Raw genomic sequence first — 15,287 nt, forward strand, 5'->3', positions numbered from 1 at the left:
AGGCAATGTGTCTGCATAACAAATGTTTCACATGTACAAGTATTTAAAATTTTCAAATCAGAGCTGCCTGCAAAAGCAGGTCAAAATAAAAGGAAATTCCTTTTGCAAAAGGAGCGTAAGGTCATCTCTTGGTAAAACAAGATAAAAGTGGCAAATGGTAACCCACTTGAGAGCAACACTGGAATCTCAGCACCAGTACTGCTCTGCTGATACCTTGTCCAAAATTAAAGTTTGGCACAAGAAAGACAGACCATACGACAGTCATCCAGGGTAGCAGATTAAGATTTTTCCCAATGTTCACCTTTATTCTCAAGACAGCATTATACTCTAAATTGAATTGCACTCGGAAAGGACGGTACCATTTTCCAAGCTGGGTACGAACAATTCTCCCAGATTGGGCGAGTAGGTGTTTAGCAAATGCACCCCGAACGGTACTACGCCCAACAACTCAGGTTAAATCAGAGCAGCGCAGAATGCTGATCTGGGTCTGAGAGAGTGGATTTCAATCTAATGTGAAACTCCACTTTGCCTTGTGCCTTTCTGCAAACAGTGTAACATATAATCAAGAATCCTTCCAAAACATCCATGTGAAAGAGGTGAACTGGAAGTTTGCAGGGAAATAAAAATTGTGAACAGCAACACTGGCAGCTTCATCACTGAAACTAAAAGAAAAGCTAAACCCTTTTGAGTGGGTCTGAGAAATCAATCAGAGGCCAACAATACCGGTTCTAGAGTGTCATTCTAAAACAGACTGTGACTGATAGATCTCGTTTTTGAAAGGCTCAAGTTTTACACTGTGTAACTGCTAATTAGGCACAGGAAAGAAAGAGGGGCAGTGAAGAACACAGCCAAATAGGAATTTAACAGGTAAGCATACACTGTCAAATACTGTAATTGATGACCTTTCAAGTAGACTGTGGTCCAAAACATTTAAGGATTTTAAACATGTCCAAGTAAAGCCTCTGAGAAATGTCTGGGCTATCAAATGTCCTTAATCAAGTCTGACAACCAGATAAACTTATTTGTATTTATAGCCTTCATGCTTCAACTTCTTGTAATGTAAAGGTGAAGACGTGTGATGTTCATGGAAAAACAGAACTACCAGCATATTTTTCTATACCGGATTATGTGCTTCATAATAGTGATTATGTGCTTCAAAGCAACTAAAACTGAGTGATCAGAAAATTACACTGCGATATGATTTTGTTTCTTATGGTTTCAAAGACCCATACAGTAAAGGAAAAAACAAACCCTTGCATCCATAAACTAAAGCTGGTTGTTACAAGCAAGGAAAAGTTTGTTGCTATAGAATGAAAATGAAGACACTCCCTTTCAACCAGCAGGGTTTTTAACGGATAAATATAATTTTGTTCTTTAAACAGCAGGCACAGGCAAGTTGATAACTGAACACATATTCTTGCATATTTGTCAGTTAGGAACTTGAGATGCTGCCACATTACTGTGGGGTGCTATTAGTGGTGTACCACAAGTTCTTTGCTCTACAAGATGCATGTTGCAGGATGGAAACATCAGCAAGACAGCACTCACTGCTAGTAAGCAAAACATGCGTCAGCTCAAGATCAACTGTAAAGAGAACGTCAGTGAAGTAGGTTTTGGTACTGTAACATTCAAGTGAAGATTTTGACTAGTTTTAGAAAGGTAATGATGGAGAATGAGTACACTAAAAAGTGCAATATTAAATTCTGTCACTTTGAGTAATCCAGTCACAGATCCCTTATTGATGTGCAAGTCGGAAAAAGATGAATGATCAGACTTTGAATGTTTACTTGTGGTAACACTGCTAAATCTTTCGTGTCTTCAGAGCTGCTTCACCAAGCAGTTAGGTAATGCTTTTTGTGGATTAATCCAGTCTTCTCTTTCAGTAAGTTCTGCAATAGTCCCTTAAAAGTACAAGCTTTTTGTCTTATTTCTTGGGATTTTTTGATAAAAGAACTTCTGCAAAACAAATATTTAATAGAAACAGAAATGACTCTCTAAACTGATGGTCTTATAGAACTGATGATCCGCTTCCAGATGATTTCCAAATATCTGACTTCCAAGAGTTTTCTTCAGTATTTTCCACAGACACATGAATTGCGCCTGCTCACGGCTTAAATTTCTTTGAGAAGGAAAGAAATTATTCAAGACTTTGTTGGAGAAGAGCTGCAAATTTGTGTAAAAACAAAGAGTACACTTAAAATATGTACTACTTGTTCATTACAATGAAAAACCTTAGTAGCAGCCGAGGTTTTCAAGGAAGAGTTTAATGTTCTCAGGCTCAGATGAACTCAGTTATTCATCCTATGCTTAAAGTCTAGAATCCTATACAAAATAAGCTCGCAGGTAGAGGCTCTTCTTAAAATTGGTGTATGGAGGAAACTGCTTTATGCAGACTCCAGAAGCACATCAGAAGATTAGCCCATCAACAAAATATAGTATAATAAAATCTGAACTGCCTTGCAAGAAGATCTGAATTCGAGGAGATTTTTTCAGAAAGGATCAGAGCCAAACCACGCTAGTCATATTTTTCATGTTGCCTATTCCATTTTTTTGGTAAGCCATCTCATCACAAAACAGGCAAACTTGGCCAAAGAGAGAGGTAAACAGGCACTTCCGAGTTCAAAATCAGTTGTTTCTTCCTCAGAAGATGACATCCAAGTTGTTAGCTTGCACAATTAAATACAAGACTAACTTTAATCTTGGAAAATGTTTTAATACATTAGTATTCAAGTCCACTACTATAGAACAAAGTGTTCTTCATACTGGCATACTCTGCTGAAGATGTTTCACACAGCAGCCTTTGCATATCCGTGCACTTTCTAGCGAGTGAGTCTCTTATGTCAAACCTAGAAAGTAAGATTTGGGGTAATTCAGCAGTTCAAAGCAGTTCAACGTAGGCCTGGATTCTCAGGAAATGTTAAGAAGCCAAATATACTCATGGAAACACTAATATTTTCTTGGTAAAGGAAGACTAAAAAAGCCCTGGTATTTTAATGTTTGCAGGAATTCATAAACCAGATGTGTCCATTGCACATACCTATTTACTTGCTCTTTTCTGCCTGTACATTTGTATCATTCTTTGACGGAAAACATCAAATGCATCTTCTTTATTTTCTTCCCCTGCAACACCCAAGCCCTCCCCTGCAGAGGTAGCACCCCTAGGGAGCAAAATGAATAGTTAGAACACTCTGTTTCTGTTACATTTGACAATGTGCAGAAGAGGTCTATACAATAGCTTCCAACATAGACACAATTCAAGTGGAAAGTAATTCTCCTTCATTTCGGGGAAAAGGGGAGCAGAGGCTTGGTACCTGGCATACCAGATCAACTATAAAACAATTCCCACCTCCCATTACACATGCAAATACCCACCAGAAAAAAATGCTCCTATGATATTAAGGGAGCAGTGAAGATACAGTCATCTAACAGATCAAATTCTTACATGAAGTTTAACCACTTTATTCATGGTAGATGGGATCCTCTGTTGAAAAGATGGCCAAAATTGCCTTGTTTCTTACATTTCATAAACGAGAGAAGTCAGAGACTTTGTGGAATGAGTAGGAAATGCCACATAACTCTGGATAAAAGATGACATTTTTACCATGGGAACATAATGCTGCTTGCTTAAAATTTCTAGCACCCAAAGCAAGCTGAAGTCTTGTAGGACACACATCATAGACAAAACCTGGAGCTCCTGCCCTTCCAAGAAAAATGAGTCATTAATGCATCTCTCTTCATCCAAACATGCCAACAGAAGCAGACAGGCCTCAACAATATCAAAACAACTTTCTGCCCTGGAAGTAGATGGAGAGGGTGACCCACAAGAATGTAGACATACAAATAATTAAAACCCATTTCTTTCTCCGGGCTATGTGCATAGAACGTAGACATTACAAAGCTAAGATTAATGAAACCTCTGCCACAGAAGTGATCCTCTGTGCCAGTTTCACTAGTATTATTTGTTAAAGATTTCATTGTGTGAAGCAAGAAAATTTAGATTGCCCCAAGTACTGAAATTGGGATTGCTGTGCTATCAGGGTAAAATCTGAGGACCTTAAGCAGGATAAAGAAAAATTCTTCTTATCCAATTTCTGTAATAATAGGTCCACTTAAGTCAAGTAGATTGTTGTGCAATTCTAAGAGAATATTCAGAGACTCTAAAAAGCAAAGTCAACTTTACAGTCCACAGTAGAAACCCTGGGTGCTCTTTTTTCTTCCGAATGGTAGAGTCTGACTTGGCAGCTGTATGATCAAGTTAAGTAACGTTTTAAATTACAATTAAAAATAAAGTCACCTAAAAGACCTCCCAAAACTTTGGTTTTTTTCATCTTTTATAGTATGACCTGTTTGAAGCAGACTCCCTTCATTTGCTGTTTCTATTACACAATGGCTGCTTCATACTTCCAAACAACAGAACAGTTTTGGTTTGGGTTTTTTTTTGTGTGTGTGTGGGTTTTTTTTCTATTTACACCACAGTTCCTCTTCTAGATTACTTTCAGGATGAAAAAAAAAAATCAAAGACTTGAGATAATTACTCAGAGGAGGGTCTATCCCATAACAATGTTCTGCCTTTGAGTGTGGTTTGGGGTTTTTTGTTTGTTTGGGTTTTTTTTAACATCTCTTGAACCATAAAATCGATCAGACCCATAGCTGTGACAAATTAGTTCTCAAGGCAGGGAACAGCTCCCAAGACTAACATGAAACTCCATTTAAAATTTCTGGACACATCATTTCCATGAGGAGTCACCATGTAATTCACGTATCTTTTACAGTAACATAAATAAAAATCTCCTCAAACCTGCAAATATGACTTGCTTTCACAGCCAAAGACAAGCTTTAAGCTTTCCTAACAGAAAAGGGCCTCAAGTTTCTTTGTGCCTGAATACATCAGTTTTTGATATTAGCGTTATACAATGATCGAGGTATGCTCCACACTAGAACTGGAATCTCTCCAATTATTAATCTATCCCCTTTTGCTCAGAGAATGAGATTAGACAGCACGTGGACTTTTAAACAACTCATCAATAGAAGAGCTGGTAGTTTCAAAAGGGGAGGAAAGAGTAGAGGCTACAGATTACTAAATGAAAAACAACAACAACAACAGAACCCCTGCACTGAGTCAAAGCAACTAACAAGAGAAAGCAAAATGTTAAATTGAACTGGTTTCATCCTCACTGAGGTTGTCCCAAAGTACTGTCCAAAGAATTAACTTTGATGGGAAAGCAAAGAGGTGCACACCATGAAAATAATCAATAATATGGAGTTCTCTCTACATTACAGAAAAGTTCAACAAGTTTTTCTAAGAGGTACAGAAAGCAGTTCTTCACTACTCTTTGCAGGTGTCTTTACAAGAGTGACACAGCAATGGACTCAAGCTGGAAAAACTGTATTTTCACATATTAAAGATGCAGTTCTTAAAGATGGCCAGAAACTTTGAGAATGTGGTGGCTAACTGTCAGACCAGATACAATTAAATAACTCATGATTAGTGCAGTGAAACTTGTGCCAGGAGCTACAGAAAAAAAACAAAAACCAAACTCATATATTTGGTCTCAACAAGTTTTAAGGTTAAGAACCAAGGTTCTAACAGTGGTGAACACAGAGAGCTACAGGCAAAGTAAGCTGCTTTCTCATTGTCCATTTGCTGCCGCAGAAGGAAATATAGGAAAAATAGTGACAACCACCGGACTACACAGAGCTCTAAGGAAAAAAGAAAGCAAACAACCAGAAGCATCCCACCACCTAAAATGACCGGTACTGTCCAAGGCATGAAGAGAACATAGAAATCCCTGGAGAAAGAAAAGACGACTGTTAAACCACCGACTACGTGTGTGGACTATAAAGCTTGTCATATGTGTTCAGAAAGAAATAAATAGTTTCTGCCTCCTTAGTCAGTCAGGGAGTTGAAGGAGATATTATCCGCTCTCCGTGCTAGCAGCCGTGAACACTGGATACAGCATCTTTAAAAGACAAAATGAATATTAAAATACACTTTTGCTTTTGAAACAAAAAAGCACACTTACCTTCTGGCAGATGCACTTACCTCTTTCAGGATGCAGTGGAATGAATCACATAATTAGAGTGAAAATAAATTTGTTGCCTAAACCTAGGAGTACTATGTATGATATTCCTAAAGGCTACTTATACATTATGTACCTGGTGTGGTAGCAAGGAGATTCCCAGGATACCACTACGTATTAAAAAAACCTAAATACACCAAACAACAAAAACCGCCCCCTGAAGAACAGGGGCACCCATGCATCTTTAGAAAGTGTCCGCACACTGCAGCGTTCATGCTGCAGCCTTCAGTGATGTCAAACTGGACGGCAAGAAACGGCCACCTTCCAGACCAGGCTTTGCCCAGCCTGGCCAGAAAAATGCGTGAAGTCTCCACGCTCAACTTGGCTTAGGCCAGAGGCCAACGTCAAGAAGGAAACGAAACACTGAACTGGCCACATCTAGGTGGGTTAGAGAAACATAGTTACTACCAGAATCCCAGCCTTTTCCAGAGCTGTCAAATTTCTGTAGCGTGTTCCCATTACATACACTTTTACAGGCTCTCTGATTCCTTTTCCTCGTGTACCAAGGCCATGTCCTTCTTGCCAGCCCATCTTCTGAAGCATCTGGAAACCCACATTCCTGTTTGTCAGCTTCTTGTGTGAAAATTCTAAATCTTTTGGTTTCTATGGAGAGGAAAAAATAGAAAAACAAAAGGGTTTTTTTGTTATACAGGGAGACAATGTATTAAAATCCCTCAAAATCTGACCCCCTATAAACTAAGTGTGTTTGAATTTCTGGATATACAGAAATAAACGGTAAGAAGCACTTCAGTTTCAACATAGAAAAAGTCGTATCAAAGAGTAAGTACCTGCCTTGCCAGTTTTTAAAAAAATAAAATCTATATTTCGGGTTCTCAAACTGTTTTAATCACATTATTAAAATAGCAAAGAATATGCCTTCATATTTTTAAAAGCAGTTATGTTTTTTAATAACAAATGTTGAATGATCTGATGACTAAATTCCTATTACAAATACAGAAGTAGTCAAATAACATCTCACCAATTTTGGAAAATTACAACATGTTTTCCAGACAGCAATATGCTGATTTCTTTATTAGTTTTTTTAAATAGAAGACAAGATTAACATACAGCTTTTCAACAGTGCTGTAATTATAAAAGATTTAATTTTGACACAGGTAGTTAAAAGACAACAGGAGCCACAGCTCTCCTCAGATTTAGTCCAGTCTTTTTGAGGCTCTTCAGGTTGTAATTTGATTTTATGACACTGGCACATTTTCACAGGCTGTCTCTTGTAAAGACAGTTGATTCTCAGAACACAATTGCAAACCAGAAGAGTTCTTTACCTTCTTCTTCTTTGTAACTGGGCAACCACGAGGCCTATCATAAGCAATTCTGACAGGTTCATGCACTGCAAGTCAAATCAAAGACAAAATTCAGCTGTAAAGAAAACCAACTTTAATACAGAACTCCAAAAGTAGATCTCAAGTGGGACTCTAACTCAATGCCTCGGCCTAAAATCAGAACCAATAAGAAAGATCAGAATAAAAAAAAAAAAAAGGAAGAAAAGAAACGGTAAGACTTTTTTTACCCTCTGCCACAACAAAGGTAATTAGTACATGCATGTAGTTAGTTTTGGACATATCGTGCCAGCAATACACTGATGGATGATATACTGTAAGGACTTTAGATCTTTCATTTCCCTGAGCTTCTGTAATACTCTGATAGAAAATTCAGCCTGGACTTAAACGAGGTTATTGTGTATCATTTCCATAGCACAGATGACAACCTTCACCAATAAAAATCATTATGCAAAGAAAAGACATTTGTTAAAGTAGCTGCAGAGCACATATAATCAGGTTTAAGCTACTTATCTCTCAATTCTTAGAACATCATGACCCACCCCTGCTGTGGCCATATTGACAAAATTTGACAGGCCCATCCAAAGTCTAAATATATTTAGTCAAACACTCAAAGTATGTTCACTGCTATACTTAAGTCTGTTAAACCGTCCATACACTGATATAATAAACCCTGCAAAAACTATTACTGTAAGATTTTAAAGCAGCAGAGAGAGGATAACATTCACATATACTCAGAGAATATTTGAGGAATGACATTTGACGCAAACTTTGCTATTGCACTATAATACAAAAACTATTACACCATTTCTTCAGATTCTCCTTTGTCAGTTGAATGAACCTTTAAAGTGAACATTGCATTCATTTTTGCGTTAAAGAAATGTAATTCTTTTAGCCAATAACAGTCAGTAACAAAGTACATAAAAATCAGGAATTCTGTACTGATACCTACAAAATGTCTTTTAAGTAACACTCACCTTTTGGTTCTTCTATGAGGCAAATCCTTTTAGATGCAGGAATCATACCAACTTTCAGAGACTTGCTGCTGATTCGTTTGCGAGGAAATAGGGTACCAGGAGCAGGAGTCGATGCCTGTGTCGACAGATTTGGTATAGCACCGTCAGATGATGTGGCTAGCTGCATTTCACCTGTTGAAATTTCCTCTCCTGTTTTGGAAATCATCTCTTCAGCTAGGTTTTCCACACTTCTACCTGCTGACATGTCATCCTCTTCTCCCTCCTCTCCTTGCTCCATTTCCGTTTCTTCCAAAGGCTGGGAGGTATCCTCCTCAAACTCAGCTTCCTCCTCATTATCTTCTTCCTCTTCTTCTTCTTCATCCTCTTCCTCTTCTGAAATATCCAAATTTCTCTCTTCAGGTTTAGCACTTTCCCCAGCATCAGTTGCTTCTGACACGGCACTGAAGTTAATAGATGGACATAACTCATAGACTTTCATTCGGTAAAATTTGAAAGCAGAACTGTTTCGATCCTGTAGAAACCTGAGCAAAAATTACAGTGAAAATAATATCAGACAGAAATTTTCTTTAGCTAGCATGAAGCAACATATTAGAAATAAATCTCTTACTAATTTTTTGAATGGTCATTCCCTTTGTAGAACTGTAGGATTCTACAACAACGTGTACGAAAACCAGCAATCATTCTTAATTCTTACGGACTGCTTTTTATCAGCACTTCTCAAACTGTATTGTACAGAATTCTGAACAAATATCTTCATTATATAGATGGAGAAACTAAGATGAGATGCTAGCTCTGGATGACCCAGAAGGCAAACAAGAGACCCCAGAAGTGAATTCAGGTCTTCCAAATTTCAGTCACATGGTCTATGTGGAAATAGGTGTATTGATTCTGAGAGAAGGAAGAGATAATAGGGCTCCATTTTTGCTGGCACAGTATGACTAAAAGAGAAAAAACTGTGCTAATTTACACTAGAGCACTTAGGCCATTGTAATCAAAGCCTCGCTTAAAAACAACAAAAAACCCCCAAGACTGAAAATACTTTGGCAGAACACTGTTTCAAGATGCAAGCTGACTACTTAGGATATAAAAGAAAAAACCTAAACATATATCTGTGCATGTACACATTCGGGAGAAGCGTTGTTCTTTCTTAGGTATTTCAGATATTCACCATTAATGGAGTTACTGAGCAGGACAACAGGGAGTATTGCTGAAAATTCTGTGTTCCTAAACACATTGAATAAAAGCATATATCTCAACAAACAATAAAAGGAAATATCTCCTTAGTAATTGTTTAGACGCATTTTGGTTTTTCTTATCAGCCCATTTACACAGAAAAATGTGTAGGTTACTCACCAAAGGTCTGGGTTATCTGCACTGTTGTCTATGCTGAACTGCTCAATTTCTGGTCCTACCTGAGCAACAAACTTGGCAAGCTTCTCAGCAGTTTCCATTGTCTTAGCATCCACTGCAAGAAACAGTATGCTCATTGTCTATAGCTTCGTACAAAATTTGCATCACTGGAAGGTCAACAGCTGAGCACTATCTACTTTAGCAAAATAAATGGGTTTTAGACTTTCCAGTAGAACATTCTATGCAATTCTTTTCTCATACAATTTACAATTTAAAATCTAATCTTGAATCTTCACTTACCATCAGGAAACTGAGAGGACAATGGTGGGAAAAGTTCAGGCGGTGCTAATAAATCCTCAGAATCTGCCCTTTCTTCTGCTGGCAGAGAGGCCTCCAAACTGGTGGCACATTGTGAGGATGAGGTTGTGTCGAGGGAAGAATTCTTCTCAGACAGGCTGGTTTCTGATACAGAAGGCTTTGACTGGACTGAACCTTGAAGATGCTTGTCTTGGTGCTTCAGGACTGTACCAGCTGAAAGCACAGTCTGCGTCCCTATGGTTGCTCTCCTCACCTTCCTTCCTCGAATACCATGTAGTGTGATAATTCCAAGCCTTTTTCTTTTAAATAGCCTTCTCTTAATACTTGCGACTTTCCTGGCATACAACATGGCCCTGACTGATTCTGTTGCAGATTCTTCTAGTGTTCTGCCCTCACCACCCGTTTCCTTTCCAGATGATGTCCGCCTTTGCATCTCTGATAACTTCAGTCTGTAATACTTGTATTCTAGGCTATCTTCATCAGACAAGAACCTAAATAAAATCATATAAATAAAATGAAAGCCTAAGCTGAAAGCACAACTAATCTCCAATTCTCAGACCAGAAACTCAGTAGCAATTGATCCTTTTTTCCAGCGGTATACACAAGTTGCTACATTAATGTTAGCCTGCACAGGTTTTTCTCAGAATAATAGCCAACTCCACTCCTAAAGCAGTAAGTAAAGTATGCCAAGCAAATAAATGATGGAGGGTTTTGACATAAATCATTTGGCTAGTAATTAATCAGCTATGCTGCAATTCACACATGAAGAGATACTGTCATATTAAAAGATCATTGCACTTGGAAGTGTCCCAGCTTTCCTCACAGAACACTAGATCCTTAAGCCTGTTACCTTTCTGTATGTTTATATTAACTACACTTGCTTACTATTTTCATCTCGTAAATGTAAATTGCGTTTAACTTCTTGTATGTGGATTGACATACAGTCATTATGGACAGATCAAAAGGAACATGATCCACTAGACAAAACAGAAGCAACAGGACAATTTCCAGGGATATCAGGAAGTATAATTAGCTTAGGAAACATTTTAAAAAAGTCTGATTAAATATACAATAGGCTTTGATCTCACACTCATTGAATGAAATTCAGTATTTAATTAAATATATTCCAAATATCTTCATCAGAGAGTAGTATCACAACACACTGTTCAAACACACCTACCAATATTCAGGACAGTTCTTTTGAGCGTTTCTCTCTTTGGCAGACAAGGTTCCTGAAACAATGCTATTCACTAGCTGTTCAATTGTCTCTACAACTTTCCGATCAGCTTGCTGTGGGACTGTAGAAAGAAATAAAATGCAGTCATTGTATTATTCTCATCAACAGAGTATCAATATGTCATCTCTTTTATTCTTTGACACACTGACATTTGCAATTTTTCAACTTACTAATACAAAAAAGGCTGCACTTAATACTAGAATAAATTAAGGAAACCTCAGAAACTTTGACTGTTTTCTCAACTCAACTTAGATTCTAGAACAGTTTATTATGAGAAGCACTGTGGTTTAACAAACTTATCCTTTGCCATCCTGGGCAAGTTAAGCCATCCTTTAAAAGGCAATTACTTATTGCACCAAAAGGATTTTGTGCAAAATAGGTACATTTGAACACTACTCTGAAGGGGCGAGTTCCAAATTATTAGCCATTCAGTGTCAGTGCTGCAAGACCTCCCTGCAAAAGTATCTGAAGTTCAATTAGGAAAAAACAGATGAGTATAGTAAGAATTCTTTAGAGAGGAGGAACTAGGTGGCCTAATACAATAGAGGCGCTAGCAGTCCTATACATGGTAGTATATAAACAACTTCAAAGAAATATGCCTGGCATCTGATAAAAGCAGCAATGGTAACATCTCCGACTTTGCTTATGTTCAAATACTTACTGTGTGATGCAGCCAGTTACAGCTGTGGTCCTGGCCTCCCTACCTCGAGGTTGTGATGCTGGAGGGTAGGGCAGCTGAAGCAGCCAAGGGCACAAGGTGAAAATCCTAGGTTTAAAGTATAAGCACGTGCAGGAGATGGGAGGAAGGAGACACGCTTTCATCCACAAAGCTGAAAGCGATTGCTACAACAGATAGTATTTACTACCTGCCTCAGCACTGCTAGGGATTTACATGGAATTCCCAGAATTAGGAATTCCTGATCTAATGAAACCATAAAAGTTAAAATAAAATGCTAGCGACAAATGAAGACATTATATACTGCATACAACAGTTCACTCACTTTTAACTTTTGTGTCAGGAGAGGGTTTTTTAAGCTGTATTGTGGACTCTGGTTCAGTTTTTTTCATCTGAATTGGATATCCGCTTTTCTCCAACCAAGCCTTCAAGTTTTCAATGTACTCTCTTCCAAACAATGTTGAATCATCAAAGTTTGGGAATAGTGTTGGTGCTGGAGCCATTTCCTGGAGCCCTACAGCTTCAAGTATTTTCTCTTGTCTGAAAACAGATGCTAGTGCGAAGGTCTGACCCAGAAGTGCTAAAGACTTACGACAAAGAGAAACAGTGGTCTCAAAAGCACTTGCCATTTCTCTTGGATTACCAAAACCACTCGTCTTAATGCTTAATTCATAAGCATTGCAGGCCATAAGCAGCGGTGTAACGCCTTTTAGGAGGCGGTCTTGTAGCCTCATGATGTATTTATCAAAAGGTTTTATTATTTCAAAGAAGCAGTTCTTTGTTTTCACAGCACCCTTGTCCAATAGCATATTTAAAAACTCATTGTCCACTTTTGGAGTTTTCAGAGCAGCATGTTGTAAACTCTTGATAGTAAAGAAACAATAATCTCTGTGTTCTGGCTTTAAGGAGCATTTGAACGAGGCAAGCATTTTTGCACAGGTTTCTGTCTCTAGCTCAAAGAGAGCTCCAAAGAGCCGGGAAAATTCTGCATCATTTTTTATTGCATGAAACCCAGCCCATTTTATAATTTCTATTCCAAATGTTGAAAAAATGTCCGATTTGTCCACAAGGTCAAAATTGAGATTTCTGAAAACATGTGCAGGCTTTGGGAGCCTCAGAATAGGTCTCTGGGTTGCTATCGTTGGCCTCTGATTAGGTCGCGGAGGCAACTTTTGATTAGGGCGCTGGATGGTCACCGGCCTCTGGTTAGGTTGTTCAGCAGTTTCTGGCATTTGATCAGGTTGCATAGCTGGCTTCTGATCAGGGCCTGCCTGCAGTTTTTTAGTGTTCCATTTCTTTAGGGGAGTTTTGATATCTCCTTTGAATACTTTAGTTTTAACAGCGCCCCTTGTAATACGCTTTCCTCGCAGAGCTCTTCCCCTGCCAATGTTACCCCTCCGTATTGGGGGTCGGAACTCGCTGTCAGATTGAATTCCAAAGTCCACATCATACTCCTGATTTTCCATGTTGCCATATTCATCTTCCATGAGTCCTGGTGATCTAAAATCACCTAAAATATCTGAAGAACTAAAATCAGTTTCATGTGGTCCGGTGGATTCCCAAGAGTCAGGTGGCCCATAGTCCTGGTCATGAGAAGCCAGGCCCCCATACTCCCGGTCATGGGAAGCTGGGCATCCATATTCCCGGTCGTGGGAAGCCGGGTGCCCGTACTCCCGATCGCGAGATGCTGGGTGCCCGTACTCCCGGTCATGCGAAGCTGGATGCCCATACTCCCGATCTTGCGAAGCTGGATGCCCATACTCCCGGTCACGAGATGCTGGGCGGCCAAATTCCCGGTCACGAGACGCTGGGCAGCCGTACTGTTCATGGTAATAGTTATCTTTCCTTATGAGAGGACTAGTAGATCTATAAGAAGGTCCTGGATAGTCATCTCTAGGGTCTTCACTCCAGTCATCATGTGGATGGTGCTGGGCGTTGTCATGAGTATATCTTCCATCATCATGAAAAGTGTCTTCGTATCTTGGTCTTGGGACTGGCCTTGAATGAGCTGTAATGATAAAAACACAAATACACCAATACACTGCAAGTAGTATTAAGAAAAAAAATTAATGAACACATTCAGACACTTACAAGAGTCAACACATCAAAACTTCTGAAGAACAGTACAGGTATGTAACTTTAGGATATTCCCATTTGCTTTCTTACATGCATTGAACAATTCATAATAAGCAAAAATCAACAAATTATTAACAATGCCTAAACACATGTGACAAAACAATTTATTAAAAATTCTGCTCTCACTAAAGCTGAAACACAAGTTCTGCTATAAACCCCATTTCCTACTTGCTCGCAACTTTCTCGGTCTAGGAAGATGCTAAAGTGCTCATAATGCTTCTACTCAGATTTCTCAGATGTAAAAATATCAAAAGCATGCACTTTCTGCTTCCACGCTGACAGTCGGAATTCCACAGTTGAACAGAAGATGGTATTTTCTATCAACTCATATACAATTATTTAAGATAACATTAAAGTCAGAAATACTAGAATTTCCTGCAAAGTATTCAAGAATCCCTATTCCCTAATTGCAGTAGTTAAATTCAGAAAGTAAAAAATACTTGAACAAATTAAGTATTTAAAGTAAATAATTTCTTCGGAGCTTATACAATTTTAAGAAAACAGAAGAGATCCTATTTTAAAAATCTCAATTTCCTATGAATGTAACCCAAGTTATTTTTCTAGACATTTTAAATATCAAATTTAGAAGCCAAAAGAATTTGCAGATCATGTTTTGTATACATTCACAAGATTAATGTCCTGCTTTTAGCTTTTTCTCCAAAACCAACATGAAATCCAAAGACTCAAAGGCTTCAAACGCACTCCTACATTTATTTAACTTATCAGACATCAACAGAATTCCATCCTGCAGCAATGTCTCTGGAGACCTCCCTGAAATTAGACCCACTCTCTGATGCAGCCTGAACAGAATTCCTTTGTTTGAAATTCATTTTTTTTGCCTGGAATTTGCATTCCACATTGAAATAGCATCAGTCATACCAAGCTATTGGCCTCTTAAATAAAAATGGATGTGGAAAAACACCAGCAGAAGTCCACATTTAAGGCAAATACACGTAAATGGAAGGCAAGAAACCTAACAGAGCTGTTACCAGAAGAGCTGGTATAATCCACGGCATGTCATGCCCGGGTTTCATTACCTTTAAAATGATGGATTGTGTCCTCTATAGCATCACTCCGGTCCATGCGATACCGTTTAACTTTGTCCTGCACTACAGCATCAAACGTCTCCCGTGTGATCCGCCGAGAGGCCATTTTTATCCTGTAGCAACACAGCACAATGCCGTCCCTGACCGGGGCACGGACGCTGGGGAAGGT

General features: G+C 38.6%; 1 protein-coding gene across 1 annotated transcript; it reads right to left on the bottom strand.

Annotated features, from left to right (window-relative positions):
* Positions 1–3,037: 3,037 nt before the first annotated feature.
* On the bottom strand, positions 3,038–15,224 carry SUGP2 (SURP and G patch domain containing 2). Its single transcript, XM_009702214.1, is given in 10 exon segments — positions 3,038–3,158; positions 6,547–6,683; positions 7,364–7,428; positions 8,356–8,472; positions 8,662–8,876; positions 9,709–9,820; positions 10,006–10,514; positions 11,204–11,357; positions 12,262–13,944; positions 15,110–15,224. Coding segments are annotated over 10 exon segments (3,228 nt in total).
* Between the last annotated feature and the right edge of the window lie 63 nt (positions 15,225–15,287).

Source organism: Cariama cristata, unplaced genomic scaffold, assembly GCF_000690535.1.
Source record: "Cariama cristata isolate BGI_N322 unplaced genomic scaffold, ASM69053v1 scaffold31696, whole genome shotgun sequence".
NCBI lineage: Eukaryota > Metazoa > Chordata > Aves > Cariamiformes > Cariamidae > Cariama > Cariama cristata.